This window comes from Thermobia domestica, chromosome 16 (assembly GCF_964235325.1).
Source record: "Thermobia domestica chromosome 16, izTheDome1.hap1.1, whole genome shotgun sequence".
NCBI classification, from domain to species: domain Eukaryota; kingdom Metazoa; phylum Arthropoda; class Insecta; order Zygentoma; family Lepismatidae; genus Thermobia; species Thermobia domestica.
The window spans coordinates 110,180,727-110,208,567 of record NC_137469.1 but is presented as its reverse complement, the minus strand read 5'-3'; the positions used below and the strand labels follow the sequence as shown (position 1 = coordinate 110,208,567).

The window sequence follows — 27,841 nt, the reverse complement described above, 5'->3', positions numbered from 1 at the left end:
AGGTACAGCTGAGTTAAATATGAACAGTCATGCAGCGAAACTGCTAGTAAGCTAATTTTAAATTATATAGGTTAATTTTAGAATCAGAAAAACAAAATATGCACAGTAATACAAAACTTTATTCTAGCAATATTCAATGTATAAGACAGTCTTTGAAACTTCTCTTATAATCCTTTCACTTGTTACACTCGCCATTTATACGACACTCAAATAAATGCACCGATACAAGGAACAATACTGAATATGAAAATATAAAACAATATATATCAAATTGAAATTTCGATCACGCAAAATGAAAGCACTGGAAAACTGAATAGCAAGAAGCACGAATACTGGCTATTTCTAGGAACAAAATATTAAATGCTAATATTTTCAGATATACATATGTAACATTAAAATGCAACTATAATAGTATGAACTTTCGATAATTATACTTTTAGATTTAGAACAAATTGTTACACAGTAAAACACTTTTAAATTTTAAAGCTGCACTAACATTCGTGAACACGCAACAATACAAAACAAAGTAAAGCCTGTGGAGACCATATCACAAAATCTTCCATTTATTCGTTACCGAACTTAGCCATTTTGTTATTGAACGGTCGCTTGATAAATTTGTCAGACTTAATGTACTCGGCAACTTTGTCCAAACTTTCGACACGATCAATAAAATCCTTCAGATTCTGGTACTTCTCGACGGTATCAGCATTCAACACTTTAAACTGGTCCAGCAAGTCATACACGATGAAATCCACGTATGTGATCTGCAAAATAGATTTATAATTGTGTCAAGTAATAATACGGTAACTATGAACGATGAAAGTTACTGAAAATTACATGTATCTTAAATTGTAGTTTTGATACTGAAAACTTGCAGACTACAAAGAATACTTATAGAATATAAATCATACATGGAATACAGAGAACCTTAAAGGCTTTATATTACGCGAGTCATTGATTTCAAAATAATTCATTCAATACTTGATCACCCTCAAAAGCATACCTTATAATACCAAACACTTGCATATAGTGTTCCAATGGTTCAACATGCTTGTGGCTGTACATGTTTTAGTAGTTCAAGAAACTTCCTAATAGTTTAGGATTGTTATGAATTAAATCTGTAGCTTTACTTCCCATGAAGGATTATCGCCAACCATGCTTTTAAATGGCGTGATTAGCCATACAGACTTCAGTCTCTATTAGTTTATTAAAACAATCAGTTTAAGTCTAACTGCATGAATCCTGGATCACTATTAAAATTATACCCCAATAAGGATAGGAACTAGCACTACGAATGTTACGAAAGCGGATAAGCTGATTTCTATGGCATGTTTTTTTTTTTTATCCTAGCATCTTTCAACAGGTCTTGTGAACAAAAAAAAAAAAAAATAAATAAATAAATAAAATAAATAAATAAAAAATTATTGGCCATAAAAATATTTGCATCATATTCTAAAGTAATACAAAAACATTTTAGGTGGGCTTCACGTACTGATGAAATAGCAATCACTTTGTAAATAAATAGCCACCTCTCGTTCTCCGTGCAGCAACATCTACAGTAGTTTCTTTGTTGCATGAGTAGGATATTTTTTCATCCGCATTCGAAGAAGATTTAAACATGAGATATGAAAACAGCACTATAAAAATAGTGGTAAACCATATTGAACACGATAGGAAGAATCTCTTCCCGAGCCATCTCCTGGAATCACTGATACCTATGATTACAACTTTTACGACAAAGCGTAGGAATATTCTGCGAGTGGATATTTGACATTCGTTGACGGATTCTTGTTTGAAGGATCACTATGTAATGTCTAAGTGTTCTAGTTGTGTGAAGTCGCGTGGTTTCAAGCTTCATACTTTGCTATTTTTAGGACATATGCACAAATCTGAGTCCTAGTTACAACCATAGAAATGAATAAATAACCGTAGTTAATGTATATATGGAAAAGGTGAATTTTTGAACATGTTTACAGCTTTTGTTTACGAACACTGAGAAACCTATAACCTCTGTATGCAATGATTAATGTCTCAGTTACACGAAAATATTGGGACAAATTAATGCAATGGTTCTCAAAAACAACAGCACTATAAAATCTCTCAACGAAGAATGGTTACAATTGGGGATCACTGTATTAATGAATTTATTAAGTTGCAGAAAAATAAATTTTTCCTAGATCTGTTATGCAGTACTTACGTTGTCACCAGCAAACCACTTGTAGTCACCAAGGAAATCTGACACTTCTTTTAACTGGTCACCTAACTTCTTTATCAATTCTTCCTTAAGCTCATCCTGAAAAATAAAATAAAATAAAACTGCTATTCTTACATATTACATGTTTGATACATTCTTACATATTACATGCACAGCTAACGTTATGTTCAATATATTAAATCAAGAAATAATATTGTAATGTGAATTTGAAATATCAAAATAACTTTTAAAGAAAAAATTCAGAAGTTCGTGCATAATGTAAAGCATAGTCAATAAGCAGTATACAATATTAAACTACTTTTGGGAGTCATTTAATTAATCAGATCGTTGAGTTGCACAACAGTAAAACATTCTAATAATGAAAAAACAATATTAAAGTTCATTAATTCCGTTAAGTTAATAGAAATTTTAGATTTTATTTAATATTACCTGTATCACTTGAGTATACAACCTACTAACCAATATTCCGTGACGAACAGGTTATTTGCATATGTACAGTAAAACTAATGATATGCATTCTTAAAATTAGTAAACCACCTCTTTCCTCTGATTTAAACTTCAACTAAAGTCAGCCTAACCTCTAACAAAAATCTGAATATCCTAAATCAACTTTAACTGGAAACACATGAAATCAGGAGAATGCACTCTGCTTCATTTTAACTAAGCAATTAAGATTACAAATCAAAATTAAGCAATATTTGAAGAAAGAAAAAAAAAAAAAAAAAAAAACTACTTTCAAATCGAGAGGAAATGTGTTTTGTCGGTCCTTATTTGACAAACTCCAAGCAATGGAGGGTTATGTGGAAATTTAAATAAATAAATAAATAAAAACTAAATCTTAAAATTATATGGATGCATGAAAGGGCTATTCAAATGAACAAAAAACTGGCCACTTGCCAATGAATCCTCCTTTGAGAAGCCAAAATATTTTTCATACGTTTCGGAATATCACGCTGGTTCCTTCTTCAGGGCAAGGTAACAAGGATAAAAAACTGATAGAAAAAAATGCAGAACAAGGAATAGACACCACTAAATAAATAAATATAACGTAAAGAATGGATCCTGAAATGTTACACGCAGAGCAAAACGCAAAAAGAGTGAACTGAATCGAAGGAAGAGCTGTGTATGTTACGTCACTATAGCCAGATTCAAAATATGCAAAGGTAGGTAACTAGATTATATCAATGTTGCCAGTATCCAGATTTAAAGCAGGTTTATATTTATGAATAAAGAATGATTCTTTAATCTCCCGTCGTTTGTTTGCTCAACCTATTTCATTAAGCTGTTTTATATTATGTGTATGCTGTTTTAAATGAAGCGCCAATCCCGACATGCCCTCTTGTGCCTTTTTTGATTGCCTATCGATAATTCTGGAAAGTAAGGAATTCCTATCCACGGTTTTATTTCTTTGGGAATAACTGTTTTGTGTGTTTGCACCAAACGACGTGTTTGATTAGACCACTTATCAGTACGAAACTTGTAAGTCGTCCCCCCCCCCCTATTTTGTATATTGTCCTATTGTGGTCGTCCAAATGATCTTTATGACGAAATACAGTTTTTATACAAAATAGGACCAAAAAAATGGTTAAGTAATAGGTTCATCAAACAAAAACAACGGGAGATTAATCATTTTTTATCCATAAACCTGCTTTAAGTCTGGATACTGGCAAAATTGATTAATTTGGTAACTCACCTTTGATGCATTTTAAATCTGGCAATAGTGAAGTAACAGACACCGCGCTTCCTTCGATTCACTCTTAGCGTTTTTCTCTGCTCTTGACATTTCAGAATCCATTCTCTAATTTGCATTTACTTAGTGGTATGTATTCCTTGTTTTATACCTTTTATCTTCTATCCGTTTTTATCCTTGTTACCTTGCTACTGAAGAAGGAACCAACATGGCATTCCGAAACTTATGAAAAATATTTAGGCTTCCCAATAGAAGATTCATTGGTAAGTAGATAATATTCTGTTAACATTACATCCAAATCTAATTTCCGAAAGTTAATACAGAACATTTCTTAAACCGGAGGGAGGGGGAAGAAATTCACTCGCTCTTATGTGCTTAAATCCAAATAGGAAATAACTGCAGCCTTACAAAAGCCATTAATTTTTACAAATATCTAGGATCACTAATTTCGAAGGAAGGGGCCATTAATCATCTGCATTATATTAGGGACTAAGTTAACTATTTTTGCCTGCTTTTAATCCCAAATAGTAAGGACTAAGGAAAAGTCAACGAATATATACATATTGTACCAAAACGGAATGAGTTCCAGTTATAGCTAGTAAATTAAGTTGGTTGGACCGGAGTTTAAGCGTCCCTTTCAGCACCGAGGTTCTAGGAGACGTGACCTTCAGTTTAACGTGGAACGCAAACCACATGAGCTCCCGCGCCGAAGGTGCGTAAGCTAACCCTACAGCCACGGAAGCCTCAAAGATGTACGATATACGAGGGTCATTCGGAAAGTAAAGAAAGTTGCGCTAGCGCGTGTTCCCCCACCCCCGCTGCCGCTGGGTTATTGACCTGGGCATGCTTTAGCCTCAGTCTGGCACCAGCTGCGATCCGCTACGGTCCGTTATTGCTTCGCTGTGTGACTAAAATGTGCGATACAATTACTGATCCCGCCAAGTGTGAGGTTCGTAGTGTGATAAGATTTTTGAATGCAAGAAAAGTGCGTCCGACAGAAATTTATAGACAAATCACTGAAGTGTATGGAAATGGAATGAATGAAGCATCAGTTCGTAAGTGGTGCATTATGTTTAATGACGGACGGACGAATGTGCACGATGAGGAACGCTCGGGCCGGCCTTCTGTTGTGACTGACGAACTCAAAGGAAGAATTGAGCGGAAAATTCAAGAGGATAGGCAATTCACTATTGATGGGCTGCACGAATTCTTTCCTGAAATTTCAAGAACTGTGTTGTACGAAATTGTCAGTGGTGAACTTCGTTACAAAAAAATTAGTGCAAGGTGGGTGCCTCGACTGTTATCGGAGGAACACAAAACTAAGCGAATGGGAGCCGCATTGACTTTTCTCAGCCGTTACCATAAGGATGGCGATGAACTTTTAAATCGTATTGCTACTGGAGATGAGACGTGGATTTCGCACATCACTCCAGAAACAAAGCGCCAATCCATGCAATGGCACCATTCAAATTCTCCGAAAAAAGCCAAACAAATTTTGAGCACCAGAAAGGTTATGGCTACGGTCTTTTGGGATCGTAAGGGTGTTTTGCTCGTTGACTACATGCAGAGAGGTGAGACCATAAATGCAGCTGCCTACTGTCAGACGTTACGTCGACTTCGCCGCGCGATTCAAAACAAAAGGCGCGGATTGCTGACCAGCTGCGTCATCATCCTCCACGACAATGCCCGTCCTCACTCCGCGGCACTGACGAGGGACTTGCTTCAGCAGTTTAAGTGGGAAGTTTGGGAGCATCCACCCTATAGTCCAGACTTAGCCCCCAGTGACTTCCACCTATTCCCAAAGTTTAAAGACTTTTTGGGTGGAAGCCACTACGGCAGTGATGATGAACTTAAGGAAGCTGTTAGTGATTGGTTCAACAGTTTGGCGGCAACTGTGTATGCCGAAGGCATAGAAAAACTTGTACCACGGTATGACAAGTGTTTAAATTTACACGGCGACTGTCGAAAAGTAACTTAAGTATCACATAGTATGTAACACAAATTTCGCCTTTGTATATCAGTTATTAAAGTGTTTATACAAAAACGTTCTTTACTTTCCGAATGACCCTCGTATTACTACAAAATCGGGCATTTTTAAATGGGGAGTTAATTCACCCTTTGTCAATTGTAAATTGACAAAGTTGTCAGCTATTAAGTTCCGCGGAAGATCAGAATTGGTTTAAAAGAACTAATTTCTGCATGGTTTATATGGAAAGCTCTTAATACATTCAAACTTACATTGGATTTATTTTAGCCCTTATTCTTGATTAACTGGACCCCGAAAAAGGGTTATTTCTGTGAATTGAAGGAATGCACACACCAAGTTTCATTAATTTATATCGGGTAAGATTTACCACTTACGAAACAGACAAATATCAATCGACACGAACGATAATTTAGTTACACTCGCTTTAATTAAATCTAACATCCGTCTGTCACGTCCTCTAGTCTAAAACGGACAAAGCAATGAATACACTAAAAACCTGGCCGTACAGCTTGGAAATTTCAGTATTCTAGTTCATCTACAATTAAATGTAAATATTTAGCCAATTTATATTATCGCAATCCAAACCAATCAGAATAGGGTCTTTCCCGACCATAATGTGAGAGAACTATGAACCTTCCTGGCTAAGGACAGTCCTCTTGCCACTCAATCTATTTTATATATCCAATTACCACTTCCATTATTGACTTCTAAAGCCAATTAATAGAGTGTTTCATACCCTACTTGTGATACAAGAATTTACTTTCTTCCCTACTTCTGAAACAGTATCTCAAAGAACTGACAACGGTTTAGGATCAATTACTCAAGGTTCTGTAACAACCATACTACTAGATCAATTTCTCAATTTTGTTGTAGAGATTTTCTAACGGTACTTTGAAAACTTATCTTCCTGAACAATGGTTTTAATAATCTTATATCTATCTTCATTTACATAAATTCTATATATTAACCCTTATTAGTTCTATGAAACTGATCCGATATTAGTCACCCCTCTCCAAAAGACATGCAACAGAACTGTATAGAGCTACATGCACTGCAGCTAGTGATTCATGGGCTACTCACTTATGAAAAATATTCCTCCTGAACGCTTGCAAAAGAAAATATTTCGATGAAAAACTATTATATACATACACTTTTGTCAAGATTGAAAATGCATGTCCAGAAGACAAAAATGGTAGCACGGAACAGTTTAACAATACGTCGGTCCACATTCTCGGGAACTAAATCCTTAGTATTGTACTAGGGCACAAGGCCGTTTCCACAAATTGTGTTCTATACTATGAACCTGGCTACACAAACCCATGTTTTCATTGGAAGTGGCATTAGGGTTGTTTAGGTTTACAGCAAAGGTTTTCACACTGCGTGGACGAGGTTTAGCATCAGATTTATTTCACAGGAATGTCTGAATAAGCACCAGCGTAAAAGATCATGTATGATGTGGATCATGAATGCAACAGCTGTGAGTAATGTCTGGACGCTTTGAATACACAGCCATGATACTATATCTCCATATAGAAAGAGATTGTGTCGCCGGTAAAGGCTCACGGGCATGACTGTTGCTGATGGTACATTGCATTTACTTTGATATTGGTGTTCACTGTAAAGGAAACCTGCCATTACAAACCTTGCTACAACTACAGGTCAGCAGGGCAACCTGCATAGTATGAACCTACTTTTCTCCAGTTTCACGAATCTGCTTGGAAGTTAATACATCTAAGGCCTCATCTAGCGTTACATATTGCCATATCACCAAACATTACCATTTGCTGCGCAACATGCGGATATTGTTCCACTTTCAGCTGTAAATTCTGGATTAATTATCTCTGCAACTTTGAGTTCTCGCGTCCCAAGCTTTTTTTTTTTTTTTTTTTTTTTTTTACGAGTCTTTTCTGACGGTACATTGAGTATGATTACAATAACAGTATTTAGCCCTTAGTGAAACTTTTCGAGCATTAATGCACTAGATCTATCTATAGTATGTCGAAAAATGGCTGTGACGTACACCTATCAACGAAAAATTTTTGGAGGCAAATTACGTTCAACTATAACAGCGCGCATTAATGCGCAGACCTCCATGCTGTATTTACACGTCACGATTACAGCACCCTTAGGGATTATTCAAACTAGTTTCCGCAAATGTAGACCTATCTTCTGTGCTCTCCGCCGCCATGGCATGTTATAGACGTGACAATACGAAAAAATTAAAAAAAAAAATCTTAGATTACAAGTTAAGTGGATTGGAGTTGTATTTAAAGACGTAAATTACAAAACCTTCAAAACGAAATGGTCGTAGTCTAATGACTATGGCAGCAGACGAATTCTAAGAGCAGCAGTTCGAATCCATAGATGGAACACTTAATTCTAATTTTTGCGGTGCTTGATACGCGATGTCTAATATTTTACGCAAACCTTGCGTAAAAACGCAAGGCAAACATACTATTATTGTTGAAAACTAAATTTATATGAGCACAGTTCCTTGTCTGGACCTCAGAACATTTGGAATCTATTGGTCCAAACTGGTGTAATCTATTCTTTTTTCGCAAGGCCATATAAAGAAGAGATCTATAGTTCAATATGGTTCCGAACTATTAGTCCCCACCGCAAATCGAACACGGGACCAGGTGCACCAATTATAGCAAGAGAACATACAAAATAGGCATTTCCCCCAAATTTAAGGGATCACTGTATAAACTACTTGATTTTTTTTTTTTCAGAACTGAATGTCCACAAGGAGCTGTGATAACTTTTCATGAACAGAATAAGAACAATGTCTATGAAGGTTATTTTAGCACAAGTACAAAAGGTATAGGACTCCCTGAATCTCATACAAAATGTTATCGCCTTGGAAATGCACTCGTCTGACATGTTTCGTGCATTTTAAGTGATAAGACGAAGATTTGTTCCCTCATACTAGTTGCGCAGTGAAAATATGTAAGATGTCATATTTAAATTCCCCTTATAGAGGTTTTCCTGTTGAAGCAGCGAAAATCAAAACCGTTACATCTTCGACTCAAAACTGATAATTAAGCTAGTTCGTAATGGAAACTTACTGCCTGAAGCTATTGTGAAGGGTTATTTAGAGAAGTTTCTGGCCAGATCTATCAGGATGAAGTGAGAAACTGTTACATTAGAAGTTAAAAAAAGCAAGCTAGCTTATAACTAAATCGAACCATCAAAATATTACGCCACGGTGACAAGGTATTTCCTTAGTTGTGCTACATTACGTATGGTGAGTGATAAAATTGTAACTTAAAAAACTTTAGAAGGATAGGATCTGATTTGACGATTTATGTAACTAACTTTTCAATTATTGACAATTCTGGCCAGGTGCACTTCGCAGTCCGTTACGAGAAACGAAGTTCCAAGTTTCAGAACCTACAAGAACACATATGCTTTAATTTACTGTCACATTTATATTTTTACGTTTATTGGTGAGTTTTCTGTCAAGAAAACGCTGGTTCTTTACAAGATGGGATTTGAACTCATACTTTGTATGTCAAGTTTCGTGGTTCACTTGGCTTCAGTGTTCTGCCACTTTCCAAATTGTGTATTTTTACAACAAAGCCGGTTTTGTTGAAGCGGTCAATGGTTTTCTGTAATTTCGCTATATCTTAATTTACATGCTGGTTTAAACTACAGGGTGTCTACTAAGTTCCATTTTCAAAATTCTAGTATGTTCAGTGAACTATCAGCAAAATTCCTGTACCTAATACAATGATCTTTTACAAATTCTTTAGGAATAATCACACTCTTGATTTTAGGTTTGTAATTGTTTTACCATCAAAAGAATATTTTATTTTTAATAAATTGACCTAACCTTTATTCTTTTTAATGCAATCATTTTTTTAAAACATTTTTAAAGGGCCTCCCAACTCCCCTCACAGCCCTCCACTCCACCCACTGCTTTAAATGTTTAACTACAAAATGTATACAACTCTTGCTTTGGAAAAAATTTAGTCTCAATGGATACAAAATTGTTTCTAAGACGATTAAAACAATCACAAAAGTATTGTTCACAAATTACCAGTTTAATGATTTTTCCAGTATGTGGGTCAAAATTCTAGTATATTTTCAGTATCAAAATAAATTCCAGTATTTTCCGTATCAGTAGACATCCTGAACTATTAATATTCATCAGTACAACACGAATTTTCCATAAAAGAAACAAGCATAGATCACAAACTAAATGAAATATAACAACGTTCTAAAGGGAAAAATGAAATGGAATCAGTTTTGTGTCTCACGATTATGCCTTATAGGATAAAGGAGACTGCTGAGGAATGAAATGGTGGAATGAACACAAACCGGAGAACCCTGACGAAATCCACACACGCTGAACTTCCTACAGGGATAGCACATAAAGCAGTTTTATTTTTTTAAAAAATAGTCAAATTTTTAAACAGGAGTTACTGATACATTCAAATTTAGTACAATACACATTCTTCGGTTTAACAGATCTCAATTTAAGATACTACGGAGGCAATGGGAAGCCGGTTTAGTTCGAAATTCCTAATTTTAAACTAAAATTTTCCAATTTACAGCACGATTTTAAAAATACCACTACTATTTTTTTTAATGTTTTACTTAAATCTATCTTTTTTATATTTAAATCACTTGGTTTTAAAACTGAGTACAATTTAAATTACATTCCTTTTTTTAATTGATAAACCACGGGCATTTCAGGTGTCTTATCTGATGTAAGGCAATAAACTAAATCTGAAGTTCGCCGATATTTATGATTCCTTGTTCAAGGCGTTTTTCACACGTGACAGTTACTCAATAGCAATACATCGTTCTCCCAACGTAAGGGTGGATGGTTACGGCGATCCTTCGAATTCACAATAACTACGAAATAATCTTAGTATGCATCTCTCAGCATCTTAGTCAACAAAAAATGAAATTGAGTTACGTCCCACAGTTATGCCGGCTAGGCTAAAGGAGACTGATTATGGGAAATGAATGAAATGGTGGAATGAAGAAAGTGGAAGGAAATGGGAGAACCCCGAAGAAACTCACGCACACGGTGTTTGTCCACCACAAAGTTCACTTGGGCGGGAGCTGGAATTGAACCCGAGACCCCATCCACCAGAAGTGAACGCTCTACCACTGAGCCCCCGCATCTTAGTCAAGAATAAAAGTAAAATATGTACGTGTAGGTTATCCAAGTAATATATTTACATGTAGAATATGCTATCCTTTTGCACACTGCAAAAATTTGAATTGTGTTGTACAGTGGCTGTTGTTTTTATAAGGTGAAGAATAGGAATCGGAAAAGGGAAATGTTTAAGGACACATAATGATATCCACCATCTTGAAATTTATGCAATTGACATTTCCATTGATTTTCTATTTAAAAAAAAAAAAAAAGAAAGAAAAAAAAAACAACTTCAGAGCTAGCTGATTACGGAGAATACTTCCTTTCGCTCATGCGACGATTCTAACCAGTCGAAATTTGCGATTGAATTCCGATGTGCTACTCGTGCGCTTAAAACAACGACCACCATGTTTGTACGTCACAGGTCGGTACAGGGGAAAAGGTCTGCGCCGCTCACTAGGGAAACTGCTTAGCGAACGATGCATGTTTCTCAAAAGTGTACGACGTTGCTAATAACACAAAGAGTAAGGAAAGTACCAGAAGTTAACGTTTATTTAAAGAGCAAGCTATTTATTTATTTATTACCAATTATTTGAATATACTTTAATATCTTAGGACAAAGTTGAAGTGTACTAATTTGCTATATTATTGACTGTTTGCAGCCTGAGGTAAGAAACATTAATATTCTCATGTTTCGGTCACCGACCGACGACCTTACGAAGTGAATTTTATTCATTCTTAAGAAAAAAATCAGCAATATAAAAGCATAGTTATTTGATAGTGCTAATTTCTTATATGCAAGTTCATCGTGGATTCGACAGTTACGCACTCAGGGGAAGCCTAAGGAAATTAATACATGAAGAAACATTTTTCCAAGTAAAAATAATGTAAATTCTTTATTGACTTCAACACAAGGACGCACAAACTTACGATGATAATAATGTTCATTAGCATTCTGATAATTTACCAGTGCTATTATCGAACTACTTTACACATTAACCCTTTCCGGATCCTATGGTACAGTTTTGTACCATACGCGTTTTTCATGGTACATTGCGTTATTTCTCTTCTATTTGAGCTTTTTCGTCTTTTTTTTTTTTTTTTTTTCCCAAGTCCAGAGGCCTTGTAGAAGACATTACGTATGGTTTCAGACCGTCCTGCGTCCAGACATAGGAGGTGATGACGTCATAAGTCAAAAATTTCTTTTCTCATTTTCTAAGCCTATGTTCAATATTTTTTATCGGGCTTATTTTTCTACGTAGAAGATTGAAATTTTGCACAAACATTCAGTCCACCGAGTAGTATTTACGAGATGTTTTGTTCCGATGTCAGTGCTAAAACAGGGGGGGAACCAGAGGGGCAAATGGGTAAAAAAAAAGGATTTTTTTACCCCAAAAATCCCGTTTTTCGTCATTTTCCCGCCTCACATATATGATAGGACCACGTGAGTCATACCGTCTGAAAAGCAGTTCCATTCTGAAGAGAACGACGGTCGAATTCTTATTCTAGGGTAATTAGGGCCGTCTCAGTGAATTTTTATACAAATATACTTCTGTATAGGGTAAAAGTGGGGCATGGTAGGGAAATTTTTTCTGGCGGATCTATTTTTGAACGTAGAAGATTGAAATTTTGCACAAACAATCAGTCTACCAAGTAGAAGTTTTTTTCCGATTTCTGCGTAAAAACAGGGGGGGTCCAGAGGGGCAAAAGTTGAAAAAAGGTATTTTTAGACCCACAAAATCCCTTTTTTTGGGAATTTTCCCCCTTTACATACATGATAGAGACACGTGAGTCATACCGTCTGAAAGGCAGTTCTGTTCTGAAGAGAATGATGGGCGAAACATGACCCTAGGGTAATTAGGGATGTCTCAGGTAATTTTTTTCCTTGAGATCATGGTGCTTTGCGGTCGTTTTGGGCATGGTGGGAATTCCTGATAAAACTTCTCCCACCCTTACTATTCAAGATAGAAACTTGAAATTTGATACACACATTTAGTTTACCAAGTACTATTCATCAGATCTTTTGGAGGTCTCTACGTTCACATAGAGGGGGGGGGCCCAAAGTTGGACAAAAAAATCTTCCCTTTGACATCAATTTTCCCTCTCGTGGTATATGGTATGGGCATGAAGTGATACCATTTGAAAGCCTGCTCTATTCTGAAGAGAATGAGGTATGAACCATGATCCTAGGATAAATAGTGACGATGCAGTAGCTGCTTGACTGAAAGTCTAAAAAGTAGCTCAAAATGCCAGGATCCGGAAAGGGTTAACAATATTATTTCATCACAATATTTTCCCGCTTACTGTAGTTTTCTTTACTCGTAAATTGTTTATATAGTCCATGTGAATATTTACAAATTGGCTGAAGTGTTTTGAGTACATGAGTTAACATTTAGACCAACAAACAGATGTGGTCTCACAGTAATGATAAAAACTAGTTACAGTGGCTTATTACTGAAAATAAAATGAAGTTTCCACTTTCATGTTCCACGAATATGTCCTGTAGGCAAAGTGAGACGGATGATTAATGAGTGAGAATGATTATAAAAGAATCGGTGGAATGGTAATGTGGGAGGAAACTTCTGACTCGCGAGAAAACCCACGGTCACGATGTTGTCCACCACAAATTCACGTGGCTTGAATTCGAACCAGGTACCCCTCACACTAGACGTGAGCACTCCACTATTGATCCAAATATACTATTGAAATATACTATCCAAATATACTATTGAAATAATTTCTATTATACCATGGACCAACAAACCAAAAAACATTCCTGAGGGATTTCTCGTTACTGGGAATGTGTCATAATATAACGAATGAGAAAATCAACTAGAATAATTTGTATCACTTGTTTTCTATAGAAAAATAAAACTGAACATTGACACAAAGTCATACTTTCATGAAAATAAATTATTATGAACCGTGTGGAGACATATAGGCTGCTATTTGGTGGATCAAGACGAAAGTTGAACATAAAACAGGACACAAATACATTTTATTATTCACCTAGTTTGCAGTTACCACGTAATAACAAAGAATCGCGAGAAGGGATTTTCAGGGAAATTTTCTTAAATATCCCTCAATTATTTCTCCTTTGTTCCCAGAAATATCCCATTCACTACGTAAACTGAAAGTCTACGATCTTACAAATCGATCAAGGTATAACTTGTTCCAGTGTTGCACTAACGGTCTGATCTACGACAGGGGTGTTCGATAAGGCTGAAGACCTATCGAACTTTGGGAGTGAAAATTTATAGAGTTGTCATCGGTTACTCGAAACCGTTCGAGTATCTGAAATTATCGAAGTTTCGGGTATTATCAAAAGTAGTGATGAACAGTTCGGTTCCTTCACCTCTCCAATGATTTCTTCTTGCAGCCAAACTAGTCAAGCAACTTTTTTCATCTGATAAGTTACTGCAAAGTTGTACTGGTCGAAATCATATGTAAAATTATTTTTCTGCCTGCCCCATTATTGGCGCAATCGGCAAAGTGACTATTAGTAGACTAACGTTGTCTTGGATTCCAATTCCATTCGGGTGATGCATGTTTTCTCTTCCTTTCTCTCTTCTGACAGACTGCTTAAACCTTGTACAGATCTGTGAGGAAAAAACTTTTCCTTCACTACATTGCTAAGGAGAGAAGTTATAAAATGAACACTGCATATATGTAATACATATTATATACAACTATGATAACCTCGAATACATAGTTTTTCGAACACACCGATAATCCCGAACTTTTCTAAATATTCAAGCGACTCGACAAATGCGATCATATTTATATATTTCTGTATTTGCTGCTTTCAAACAATTCGAGATTCTCAAACAGTTCGAGTGTCTCGAAGTTGTCTAATGTTTTAGATTTCGGGAGTCTCGAAAGTTCGATAAAATTAAAATTCTTTATCGATGAAATGGTTTTGAAATGTTATCGAATTGTTCTCGATTATCGGAACAGCCCTAATCTACGATCATTTACAGCAGGCCTGTCCATGAATTGGCTCCCGGAGCCAACGCGTGAGCGGGCACGAGCGAAGATAAGAACAGGCGAGCACAGGTGCTGCTAGCTTCGCTTCTTCCACTGCATCCGATAAGTGTTGCCAACCACACATGATGGCAAAAAACCTATGACCAAGCCTGGCCAGAAATTCGCACGATGATAAGCATTGAGCAGACGCAAGCGTGAAATGTGCAGGTGTGCTCTCCCCCTCCCCATTTCGAAAGCAGTGACGCGAAAACACTGCAGGAAATAAAATTGGTACGTTTTTTGGTTGAGGAAGACGCATGATAGAGGTTACAGTTAGCGTTGAAGTAACTAACAAATGAACAAGAAAGAAAGAAAGAAAGAAACTAATATTAAACATGTCATCTTACAGACGTAAAAACGACTGCAAAAATCGGAAACGAATTGTTTCAGACCTTTTTAGCTTGCTTACACAATTCGTGACGTTGTATTACATTAGCACTCGGTCTGTAATTTGTCATTCGCTTCACGTTTGCTAAGTTGTAAACGCCTTTCGTTGCTAGATTGATAGGAGAACGACGGGAGGTTGAAAATAATAATAATAATAATAATAATAATAATAATAATAATAATAATAATAATAATAATAATAATAATAATAAGCATTATTATTATTATTATTATTATTATTATTCGGACCAAAGAGGGATGAAAATGGGGATTGGAGGAAATTCATAACTAGGAATTGCATAGTTTATACCGCTCACCTAACATTATTAGGGTTATGAAGTGTAGAAGGCTCAGGTGGGCAGGCCATGTAGCCAGAATGGAAGAAATTAGAAACTCTTTCATAATTTTAACTGAAAACCCAATTGGAAGAAGACCACTAGGAAGACCTAGGCGTAGATGGGAAGACAATATTAAGATGGATCTTGCAGAAATAAGAGTACAGAGTAGAAACTGGATCCAGTTGGCTAAGGACATAAGTTAGTGGAAATATTTTGTAAACGCGGCATTGAACCTTCGGGTTCCATAGACCATAGAGTGAGTTAGTTATTATTATCTAAAAGAAATGTTCAAATGTTGTTAAGAGACAATTACACAGAAGAACCGAGTTTCGACCAAACACTAATTTGCCGGAAGGAAATTCCAGTGCAGTCCAGCCTACTTTAAGCGTTATCCGTGCAACCCACGTTTCATGTTCAAGACATTGGGAATAATTGTTCGTATCATTCAGTTGGAACGTTTCCTTTCGAATTTACGCTATTACAGTAGACCTACGCTATTACAGTAGGCCTACGCTATTACAGTAGGCCTACAACATTGTGACTTTCAAAATCAGTCAGTAACTATCGAAGAAAGACAAGCGTGTAGCTTCAGTCGTTGAAATGATTTAACATTCTTTTTCACTTTTAACAAGCCACCGGCAAGCAACCAGCCAGGGACAATACATTTTTCCTTATTAAAAAGACACTCCTTGTTAAAAAAAAAAAAAACTAATTGCAGTCACTAACGGTCACACTTAAAAATGGAAAATCTCTTTGGCTCTCTTAATATTTTGTTTGATTCTTTGCGATCAAAGTAACTTTAAAAGTGGAGTAAGAAATACTATTCTTCCTATTGATAGTGTAATAGTGGCTTCTAATCTCCACAACCAACCCCTTGCTAAGCCTATTCGTACACACATACATGCATAAGCTAATTTTCTGGAGATATACTTAGATAATTACAAACAAGTGCTACAGTTTTTTCTTATCAACAGATTATCTCTTTTCCTAAAAAGCGAAACAACATAATATAACAAACCCACACTCGGATATAACAAACCCACATCCTTCTTTAACAAAAGGAAAGAAAAAAGAAGAAAAGGAACGTACATAGTTTATCATTTGATTGCTGTTACAAGTTTGTATTGTCTATAGTTAACGGTTACCACATTGTAAAAAAACACTTTACACTAAATGGCAATCAGTTACCATACATACTTTTTTTTTTTTTTTTTTTTTGGTAAGCTAGTGATTACCGCCAAGGTTGACAACACTTCCGCTCCTCTAAGGACAAAACCCGAAGATCCACGAAGCACGAACAATGGTATTTGCTCGTAGAATGCTCGTGAGCGTTCACGAGAAGAGTTTCCACTATCTGCTCGCCGTGGGCAGGGCTGATTTACAGGAATCCCATCGATGCCTGTAAATATACACGGGTGCTAAAGGGTTAGGGGCTCCAGGACCCAGGTGTTGCACTTATATGTTGACCAACTATTTTTTGATACTAAAGGACCCTATTGAACATTTCTAATATAGTGGCAAAAGTTCCCTAAGATGGGGTGGAGTTATCACCCCTGGCCCTTGGTGTAAAAAGATTCCCTGAAGCTTCCAATGCAACTCAGAGCGGTACGGACCTTGTCTGTGCTGCCGTGACGTAAGCAGCTCATTTTTCCATTGTTTGAAGCGTTGTATCTTTTTTTTTTTTTTTTTTTTTTTTTTTTTTTTTTTTTTTACGGTATATTGAAGACTATTTTCTACACGATAGTGCCTAAATTACAACCTTTGGTCAAAAAGGAAATGTCCATTATTTTTAAATGGAAACTGTACCATGTGATATTTTAATAGCAAATTTTCGTAGAATTGGAATAGCTCTTATCTTTGCTCTTACGCTTACGAAGTTACGAATGTTCCTTTGTTGTGTCCAACAGTAGAAGTGAGCAATACAGTTATAGTTACAAGGACCACTCACAGAACATGTTCCCCATTCCAATCAATTGTCAGATGCATTCTGAGTTTCCAATCACGCAAAACTTTGGGCAAGCGTCGTAATATTGGAGCATGAGTACATAATTCGTTCTCTGAGATGTTCCTAATTTTTACTGAATATACATTTCATTTCACCTCACAGGTGGTGGCAGACCAGTCAAGGGAACGAAATGGCCATTCCACAGCACCTCGCCGACTGATTCATTAAGAAACTACCGTTCGCGATACTAACGGACAGGTACCGTAATGTGGTGGGAAGAAATGTGCTGGAAAATCATTGGGAATAACATCCTCCGACAGTAGTGATGGCAAGATGCCTAACAAGCAACTCTCTGCCGTCAGGATCCCGTCGATAAAGTATTTGTTCACAGTCCCTCCCCTACACGCCAGTTTGCCGAAAACACCTGTGGATGCGTCAAAATAATGCGGATTACTGTCAGGTAAGTACCGCACGTTGTTAACCTCACCGAAAGTAGCCTCAGTAAATATATCAGAGGGCAATGTGTGATCTTGTCATACTTGCTCTGTGACACATTGTGCAAATTTGAAACTACGATCTGTATCATTATCTGTAAGATATTTCAGTTGCAACTTACAAGGGTGCCACTTATTCACTGACAGGGTGCATGAGGTGCGACTAACATCACTTTCACGGGATACAATAAGTCTGCTCTCTTGGAACTTCAATTCAAGTTGGCTTCTAATTAGAAAATTTGTAACTGCAACGCAAGGTTAGTATTTCTTTATTCGTAGAAGGTACCGATGGTTTCCTCAATTTATACATTACTTCACTCCATATTTAAGAAACCTAACATGCTTATTTTTTCCAACTATACTTACAAATTTTGGATTGTAACAGGTCCCAACGTATCCACTTCTGATATCACCCATCTGGTTCTCTATTATATCGACCCGGATCTTCTCTTGTTCAGTTTTACCACAAAGGTCATGCTTCCGTGCAATGTGGCGGAGAATCGCATTGCTCTGTGTGATCTTTACATCTCCATCAATGTAATACGGCAACTGGAAAAGAAATTACATATTACAGAATTTAATTTCTTGCACATTTTCTCTTCTAATTACCCTAGTTGCTGCTTCACAACAATGACCGCTTATCAAAACTAGTCTGCACTAACACTAGAATAAATCTAACACTAGTATGAACTTGTTACATAGCACTAATGAAAGTGTGGCAAGTAAATTTCTAGTTTTCGGAGAACCGACTGACGAAGATCGGTTAAATAAGCTTATCCACGACAATCCCTGTCAAACTTGGGGACTGGCACAACTAACGTGAGATATTTGCACTTATAGGTAAAACGTAAAACTTAGGTGGATGGATACTAGTTTTAGGTGAAGAAAAATCAAAGTTTTCATGTGAGTCAGCTTGTCCATTAGTCATCGTCTGTGATCCGCACTAACGATGGCTTCCTGGAACAGTCACTGATGACTATAAACACGAGGAAAAGTATTAAACCTTAAAAACAGGGCTAATAAGAATAGGTACGTTCATTTCAGTCAGTCAAAAGCGACGGACAACTGACTTCATAAAACTAGTGGTGTGTGGTCAACTGGTTAAGTAAAACCGAGTGATCACTTACAATCTGATTTGTCATTTTAACGAATGGATGGGGGTGGAGGGATTATAAATTATGGACTTCTTTCCTTCACTCTCTTTCTTCGCCAATACTGATAACCTACTTTATCCCTCTAATATATATTATCAACATGAAAACTAGGACAGTTACACCACGCATTGAATACCACCACGGGAATGCTGTCCAGTCGCGTGGTACCATCATATATCAAAATAGCAGAAAATTATTATCAGAATGATACTAAAATGCATAATTCGACTAAATCATCCCAAGTCAATCGACCCTATGAAGGAAGAACTAATTTTACTCAAGCTGGGTTATCATGAAGTACAACGCGAGGTTAACAAAAACTGCAAAATATCAATGTTATTTTGGAAATTAGCTTTTCAAAATCTCATAGAAACATGCACATATTTCAGTATTACGTTCGAAAATATGGGATCATTTTCTACCTTTATAAAAACTATTTACACCATAAGATAATGACAAGTACTAAAATTTTGAAATTCCGAAGAATTCTTCGACTTATTGACGATGGTGTGACATGTCAGACACCATTGTGGTAGAAATGAAAAATTTGTGAGAGCTCCCTCGTGCCCAAATCGTTAGCGTATGCGCCTTTGGTATGTGCGAATCATTTATCTTTATACGCTCTTACTAAGGGCGCTATAATATCACTAACACTCAAATTTTGGTGGTCTTTACAGAAGCGCGGCAATGCACATCCAAATTACTCTAGTGTAATTCTATAATTATGACTAATTTCGAATAAATACGAACAGTTACAAGGGACTGAAAACGACAACTGCTTATATATGTACACTCATGTCAAAAATTATTTTCGCATATCTATAAATATGTTGTTGAAGGAATAAAACTTCATAACGAATTCGCCCGGTATTTCTTATAATGTTAGATGTGTATAATTGGCAGACATTTATGTGGCAAATTTCATGTCAAAAGAGCAGAAAATAAGAAAATTAAACGAAAATAAAACTGTCTATTTAGCAACATTTTGTTTTACTCATCCTAATTTTCGTATTTATAATTCTTCTCATGAAATTTACCACAAATATACATTTCCCGATTATACACATAGTATCAGTGTTAAAAAGTACCCTGCAAAATCATTTTGGACATGAGTACTTCATCCAATTGCATAGGTAGTTTTCAACAGATGAGAAAACCATAACGCAGTTTACAGTAATCAAGTATCTCAAACCCCAATGGAGCTACGGTAAAAAAAAGTTTGCAACAATCAGCAAAATAGTACAATGCCATGCTTTAAAAAAAGCTTGAATTACGTAACTAACATGACAGCTGAGTTAAACAAAATGAAACTTTCATAACCCCGCACTACTTTCCTTGATATTACTCAAAACTTTCGCGATTTGTACAGATGTACAATAAAGTTGTCACCTTGAAACTAAGTACTTGAGAACAAGTCACCAAATATCCACTAATATTCTATTCTTTCATTTTTACACGTTATAATTTGTTGGCACACTAGTTTCAATTGGTGTTTTGAGTACAATAACTAGTAAGAGTGCCAAGAAATTGTAACTGAAAAAACTTAGTATTAGTTTGTGGATACTAATGACAACAGTAGCATGTTACAATATAGTACGTCTGTACCAATCAAAAATTAAGTAATATCAAGTTTCAAAGTACAAACAAAGAATTTGTTACTGATAACAGAATATTAGAATATATTTTCCTTACTAGAAGAAATTTTTTCCTTGTAACTAGCTGTTTCCCCCGCAAGCCTTAGGCACGCCACACGCTAGCTTCATCTATCGGCCTCGGGCAGCGCAAATAGTAACATTGTAAACAAATTAGGAATTAAGGGTTATACTCATTCATTACTATCATCATCATCATCTACTATCTATCATACGGTATTAGAATAAGGATAATTGTTTCTTCTGATTCTTCGGCTCCCTACACGTACAGACAATGTCTTATTATAAGGATACTTCTGAACCACAACAATAATGGAACAAGTTTTCAGTAGATGCTAAGAAAACACAACTAAAGATAAGGATGTCCCACTGAAAATTTCGGCAATTGTAAGTATACCAAGATTAATAACTGCATATTTGTAATGAGTCAACTTAGTTACAATAATAAACAATTTTTGCAGTATATAAACAAATGCAAAAATAACAATAAGAAAACGGCAAGTCAAACCTTTGCGGTAGGGTAAGTTTGGGAAGTAACTTATCAGTAGTTCCTATTGTTCGGTGGGATTATAGCTGCTATTCACTGACCTGCGTGGGCGATTCAGCGAATGTGGTGCTGAGATTTCGTTGAGATTTACACTAAGAGAAATGCACGTCCTTGGTTGATTAATTGGATTTGAGTTTAGCATCCCTTTCAGCAGCGAGGCGAGCCACGGACGTACAGCTTATGAGATCCGAACATGAGCTGCCGGGAATAGAACCGGGGTCTCCTTCGCCAAAGGCGGGCATGCTAACAAAGGGAGCACAAAATAACAGCATCCCTCAAATTTCTCAAAGTTTCCCATTTCTTTACACATCCTGAATACAAATTTCTTTCACAACAATTCGCTCATTAACCATCAGTTCTTTTTACCCTTCAGAGCACAAAAGAATCATTTCATTCGTTTCGTGATTATTAAAATAATAATAAACGTCGTCTAGAAAATTAAACTAGGATCTTTAGTTAAATTCAAGCGCATTGACATTTTATATTAGTGTAACTTCAGTTCCAAAAAGTTTCAAAAGGACACCCGGGAAATGTCAGAATTCATATCCACAAAAAACGTTCATCATTAACTTTAGCCCACATCAGTTGAATGTCTCATTAGTTGGCACATGAATCTAAACCTGAATAAACTGTTCTGATCTCTAAATTAGGCACAATTGTACTACCTTTCTCGTGATTTCATATATATGGAAAAAAATACTTACGTTTGGAAAACTCAAACCCAGATTGAATTTCTCATTGAGCCAGCCCGACTTATCGTAATCTGGAGGAGGACCACACACATACTTCTTGTCCTCGAACTCTGTTCCCGTGTATGCCAAGAGCAATCTGATGGGTTGGGCAAGCTGAAATAAAAATTGTAAAATTACGAAGAAAGTTTCCAAAATCATTACCTAATTTTCAATGATGCCTAGTAACAAGCAACACAGTTTGCAAAACGCCAGCATATTATGTTGAAATGTTACACATACACGGGGTGGATCATTTATCTAGACACCGTTGTAACTTAAATATATAAAATTAGATGAATCTAATTGCAAATATCCAAAGGGAACACTGACACTCCCCAATATCACCAATTAACAGTTGCTAACTCCAAGTTTTATTTTTCTAAATGGCATTACACTAGGTTATACATAAACGAAATTTTACAATACTGTCTTTACTAATCAGTATTACAAACTAGATATACTACAGTATCACAAACGTACAAATTTTGTGTACACCCATCAACAATAATAACGCGAAGTGAGAGATGGAACAATGCACATCAGAAGTAGGTTTATGTCGAATACTCGATGACAATTTTTAACAAGTAGATGTTACTGAAAAATTTTACTGCCTTCAAGTTTTTATTATTAGTAGTAGTAGTATTACTAAAGTGGTTATGTAAGTATTCCAATCAATCACAGATTTACAGTAAATGTAAAAATCACGTTTACAGCAATTTAATATTTGAACCCGTTCCACAGATGTGGAAAAGATGAGTTGATTACTTAAAATTAGACTGCTTAAAATTACATAGTTGAAAATTAAAATGTTGCTTTCGTCTGTTGCTATAACATTACAGCAGTCAGAATTTTTTGATAGTTGTAATCACAAGTTCTACCAATTTCACAATTTTTAAGAAGTGTTGCAACCTTTCCCAATGTTCATACCTTCCGGAGCGGTTTGAGATCAAATTAATGTAAACGGAATTATGTTCTTTGCCACTATTATAAATCACCTGTACGATTGGACGTAATACTTAAGCACTTTCCAAATAAAACACTGAAAAAAATATAAAATTTTTCATCACTTTTAACTGTTCCTATGACCATGACATGATTTCTTAAAAGTTGTGTCATGGTCATAGTATTAGATACCTCCAACGTGTATTGAGACGTCCCTCTCACTTTCTAGGGATCTCCAAAATCTGGATGTTTGATAATGTAGCATATCGTTAGTTTATTAACAATGAATACTACCTCTCCCCAAGTTTTAGTTTAATATTTAGATTTACAATATAACCTGACTGTGCAACAAAAAATACCACAGCGCGTAAATATGCGCATCCAAAAATCTGAAAGAGCGTAACCGATTTTCGAATATAAGTCACTGCAAATCCTATTCTTACCCCCTTCCACCGTGTCTAGTGACAGCTTTGATCAACCAGCTTGCGGGAAGTTGTTACTTTTGACCTTAGCGCACACCCGTCTAATATTTTGCGACTCCTCACTGGCTGCCAATCTTTTTAATTATTACACCTAACTACAAAATTTATAGTGAAGAAGAAAGTACTTAGTCTTTATATATACACCAAATTTAATAATAGCTCATATTTCACGTTTATTGCCAAAACTTTTCATTCTCCTTTCGCTTTTGCTCACACTAGCACCATTTTGTGAGAATAGTCTGTTACTTTCGACACTTTCGAAAGTAGGTTGAGCATGATGGAAGGTGTGACAAGATTTGCAGAGACGCACGCAATTCCTAAGAATTTTACTTTGGAACATTAAGACAATTCCGGAAAATCAGACAGGTATATTTTATCTAGCTTTGATGCTCCTCTGCACGATCGTTCAGGTTATACAGGCTTGGCCAAGGAACATTTTTAATAGTAAAATCAGAGTATACGCTATTAAGAATTCCGACAGTTTCGGCAATGGTATAGTTGCATCACTATTTTCTTGAAGGAAGCGATCAGAAAGGGTAAAGCCAACCCAAATATGGGTAACCTAAAAGCTGCTTTAAAAACCATGCCATAGGGCCACGCAGACCAAGAATGAAGCTCTTGCTGGATACCAGCGCGCCAGATAGTATCATAGGAGTGTTCGAGATCAAAAACCACCACTAAATGTTCCCCATAACGAAAAGCATCCTGACCTGAATGACAATCTCAAACATGATCAATCGTCAAATGAACTGGCAAAATCCACAGGGAAGGTTCAAGAATAAGGAATTGTTCCAAGAATCAGACCAACCTAAGATAAGTCAGCTTTTCAAAACATTGCTAGTAATAGCAATAGACCTAAAGCTCGAACTAAAGTTTAAACATTACCAAATTTTTCTTTAATTTTTTAAAGGAACATGATTATCTCGCTAAACTTCCGGTAAGTGGACGCTCAGAGGCTTTACTATGATTGGGTAGATGACGCAACACGTCATACTGGACACACCAGGATCAGAAGCAGCATCCTCAGTAGTTAAAAAGAACAGAGTTACCTAGCAATAAAAGGGTGATTATAGGGTTCCACAGCATTGGAACTGAAGGGTAAATGACGGCCTGTTCCTTGATATGTTCACTTCCTGAGGGTGAATTTTGATGCCATATTAATGAAATAACTCAAACCTCCACTTCCTCACGCTTCTAGGAGTCTACGAAGCAAGCAGAATCTCTATGTTAGCAAGCCGAGTCGTGGCTCATAGGAAAAGGGCAACAGCAATGACAGGACAACTTGCACCCACTGTTGTAAGTACTGATAAGAAGACGGCCTAAGGAGAGGAATCAGGCTTTAAATTGGAACTTCACAAGTTGCAGTTTTACCTTTTAGGTCATTATTCCCAGCACGGCTTGACGCTACGCAGTTTCCAACCGCAGTCACCTGACTCCTGGTTGAGTTGATTTTGTATTTAACGGCCCTACGCAGGGAGGCATGAGACTGGACCTACTGATTAACGTGGAATCCGAACCACATGAGCTCTTGCCGGGAATCGAACCAGGGCCTGCCAACTGCTTAGCCACGAAGCTCACTTGACTCCTGGTCCGAACGTCAATGTTATAAACACGTTCAAAGCTGTACCTAAAAGCATAAGCCAAATGAGACAAAGACAAAAATCCGTCCGAATCTGAGGTTCTGTCAGAAGATCGATCTAATGCTGCAAGATGCAGTTTTTCCGTGATAGGGGATTAGCCCATACATTCAGCCTGGAGGACCAAAGGCAATTGGAGTATACTGCTGGGTAATATGAGCTCCACTTTCTCGACGTCGGTTCCCTTACGAGTGTTCCATGTTTACAAGATTACGGTTACTACTGCGAAACAGTTACAGGAACTCTTAATACTGTTCATAGTCCTGAGTACTCAGGAGGCATGTCACAATATTTTTATTATACATATGCCATAGGGCTATTGCTCAAATATTACAAAAAACTAACACGTATAAGATACATATTAATACAACATCTGGCTTAAGTTTAGAGTTGCCCCTCCAGTCTGAAGGTGCCCTTGGACTTTGCAACATACAAAAAACAGTGCTTAAAGTATTAAAAATTGTTACATTTCACTTGACTTCAGTACTCCGTGGGCTTCACAAAAATTTAAAAGGTTTTCTTCATTATTTTTGCGCATCCGTTACACCTGTTCGCCATATTTTACAACTACCATGCTGCTGAAACCTTCCGCGAAAGCTTCCGCATCCGGCAAATAGTACTAACTTCCACATATCTTTTCTCGTATTAAACATAACTCTCCTGCCGAATTTACATTCCTAAACATCAAATAAAAACTTCAGATTATCATTTCTTACCTCATTGCTCCTGTAAATTTTCCTGATTTTTATAAAAAGCGGAGGGGTAACTCTAAACTTAACCCCAACATCTAGCTACGATCGAGTGCTCGCAAGCTGCAAAAACATGATTAAGAGTGGTGCACAGTGTTAGGCAAAGAAAATTTTAGTTTGCGTATATCTGCTCCCAACCAGCTTCGACCTGCCCTAAATACACATTCTTACTTGTAGTAACAACACATGTTTGTTCATATTTCGCATGGTTGATAGTTTTCAACTATATCAGTTCGCAGGTACATCAATCTGTACGCGACTACTTCGGTATACACCAAGAAAATACTTGAAGATAAGAGTATTATTAAAAGCATGAAAATTGATGCCAACTTTTTCTTAAAATTGACAGCTCGTAAAACTGCAAGAATCCAGACTCTATACACATTTATTCTGTTCAGCAAAGTCAGCCTTTCAAATATAATTGACTTATGAATAGGTTAAGACGTTAGGTCAATTTTAAGTTACGTTTACTTTGGGGAGTACATAAGTTTGCCGCGGAGAATATTATCAGAACAAACACGGAAAGGTTCTAGCACATACGTACCCCCATATAGGTCAATAATTTGGTTGGTTCCTTTATGTACTGAATTTTAATATTTAATTCACATAATATTGCCGAGCGAGTGTTTGCGAATGAAGGCTGGTTAGTCCCTCAGGGCACGTTCTCTTCTGTCTGTATTACAGCTCAATGGAAAGAGAGAGCTGTGTTCTAGAACCTTGCCCTTTTAAAACATACAAACAGTAGAGATTTACTAACGCAAAAAAGCGTAGCGCACACACATTGGATATTCTCCTTCAAAATTCACTAATACTTCTAGTAAACGAAAAAAATTTTTTTCAACGAAAACGAAACTATCAGCATATCTTTGGGATCGGTTCCTCTGGGTGGCCAACCTAGTTATGCTTCTGTACTTTTCATTCTTTTTGCAATTTTGTAAATACCTTTAAATCAAACTTTCGTTACGCCTACTCTCAACTTCACGTAACTTTACCCTATTAAGTCACTTCACACAACTAAACGTGTCCGAGCATATAGGTACTCTAAATACTAATCAAAACAAAAGAATGACAAATGTCAGATTCAGTTATGCCGGTTCACGCCGGTATTCAATATTAGAATCTGTTGTAATCGGGACGCATCGCACAATTTTTTGGAACATTGTTTTGGCATCAAGTCTCCTTCTCAAGATACTATCACATACTGGCATAATTATACTCATTTTGATACAGAGGAACACAAAAATGCCATGACAAGTTGAAACGTGATTGAAAGAAAATGAAGCATGTGCTTAGCACCCGCTTTAGATAGTATACACACATTATCACCCATAATTTTATTGCTATTAAGATTTCTCTCATTTATACTTACTCCACGAATATCCCAATAAGCTAAAACTGGAGCCATGGCTTGAAATTTCAAAATCAAAGCAGAAAAGTACACAACTAACGCTTTCAGTACTCCAACAACTTCCCGCTTTCACGAACACACTGAAACTCGCTCTGGCACACTGGCTTGCTAGGTAGCTTACGTGTTTGGGCGCTGGCCGCTGGCGCACGAGCACAACACATTGACATAACTTGTTTCTTCTTCTTTTCAATGACAAAACAAAACATTCCAACGTACATTTTTACTAATACTCCTCTGAAGAGTTCTTATGAATAAAATGCAAATGTAATCTAGTACAATAAGTGATAATGAATAAAAAAAATTAAAAAGACTCAAATAGTTTCATCTTTCAGACGAAAAGATAA

General features: G+C 36.5%; 1 protein-coding gene across 1 annotated transcript; it reads right to left on the bottom strand.

The window, feature by feature from the left end:
* Positions 1–101: 101 nt before the first annotated feature.
* Positions 102–27,619, bottom strand: LOC145673339 (glutathione S-transferase Mu 3-like). Its single transcript, XM_081742950.1, has 5 exons — positions 27,459–27,619; positions 22,253–22,393; positions 18,562–18,744; positions 2,198–2,293; positions 102–764 (listed from the first exon to the last, which is right to left on the bottom strand). Exons 1-5 carry the CDS (start codon positions 27,492–27,494, stop codon positions 564–566), a joined length of 657 nt encoding a protein of 218 aa, XP_081599076.1. The 5' UTR covers positions 27,495–27,619; the 3' UTR covers positions 102–563.
* Positions 27,620–27,841: the final 222 nt, after the last annotated feature.

Excerpts from the sequence above, each read along its gene's own strand:
- LOC145673339 (XM_081742950.1), bottom strand. The coding sequence starts at position 27,494 with ATGGCTCCAGTTTTAGCTTATTGGGATATTCGTGGA. Across the intron at positions 18,745-22,252 it reads TGGGTTTGAGTTTTCCAAAC|TTGCCGTATTACATTGATGG; the intron begins GTAAGTATTTTT and ends TTTCTTTTCCAG. Across the intron at positions 2,294-18,561 it reads CCTGTTACAATCCAAAATTT|GATGAGCTTAAGGAAGAATT; the intron begins GTAAGTATAGTT and ends TTTATTTTTCAG.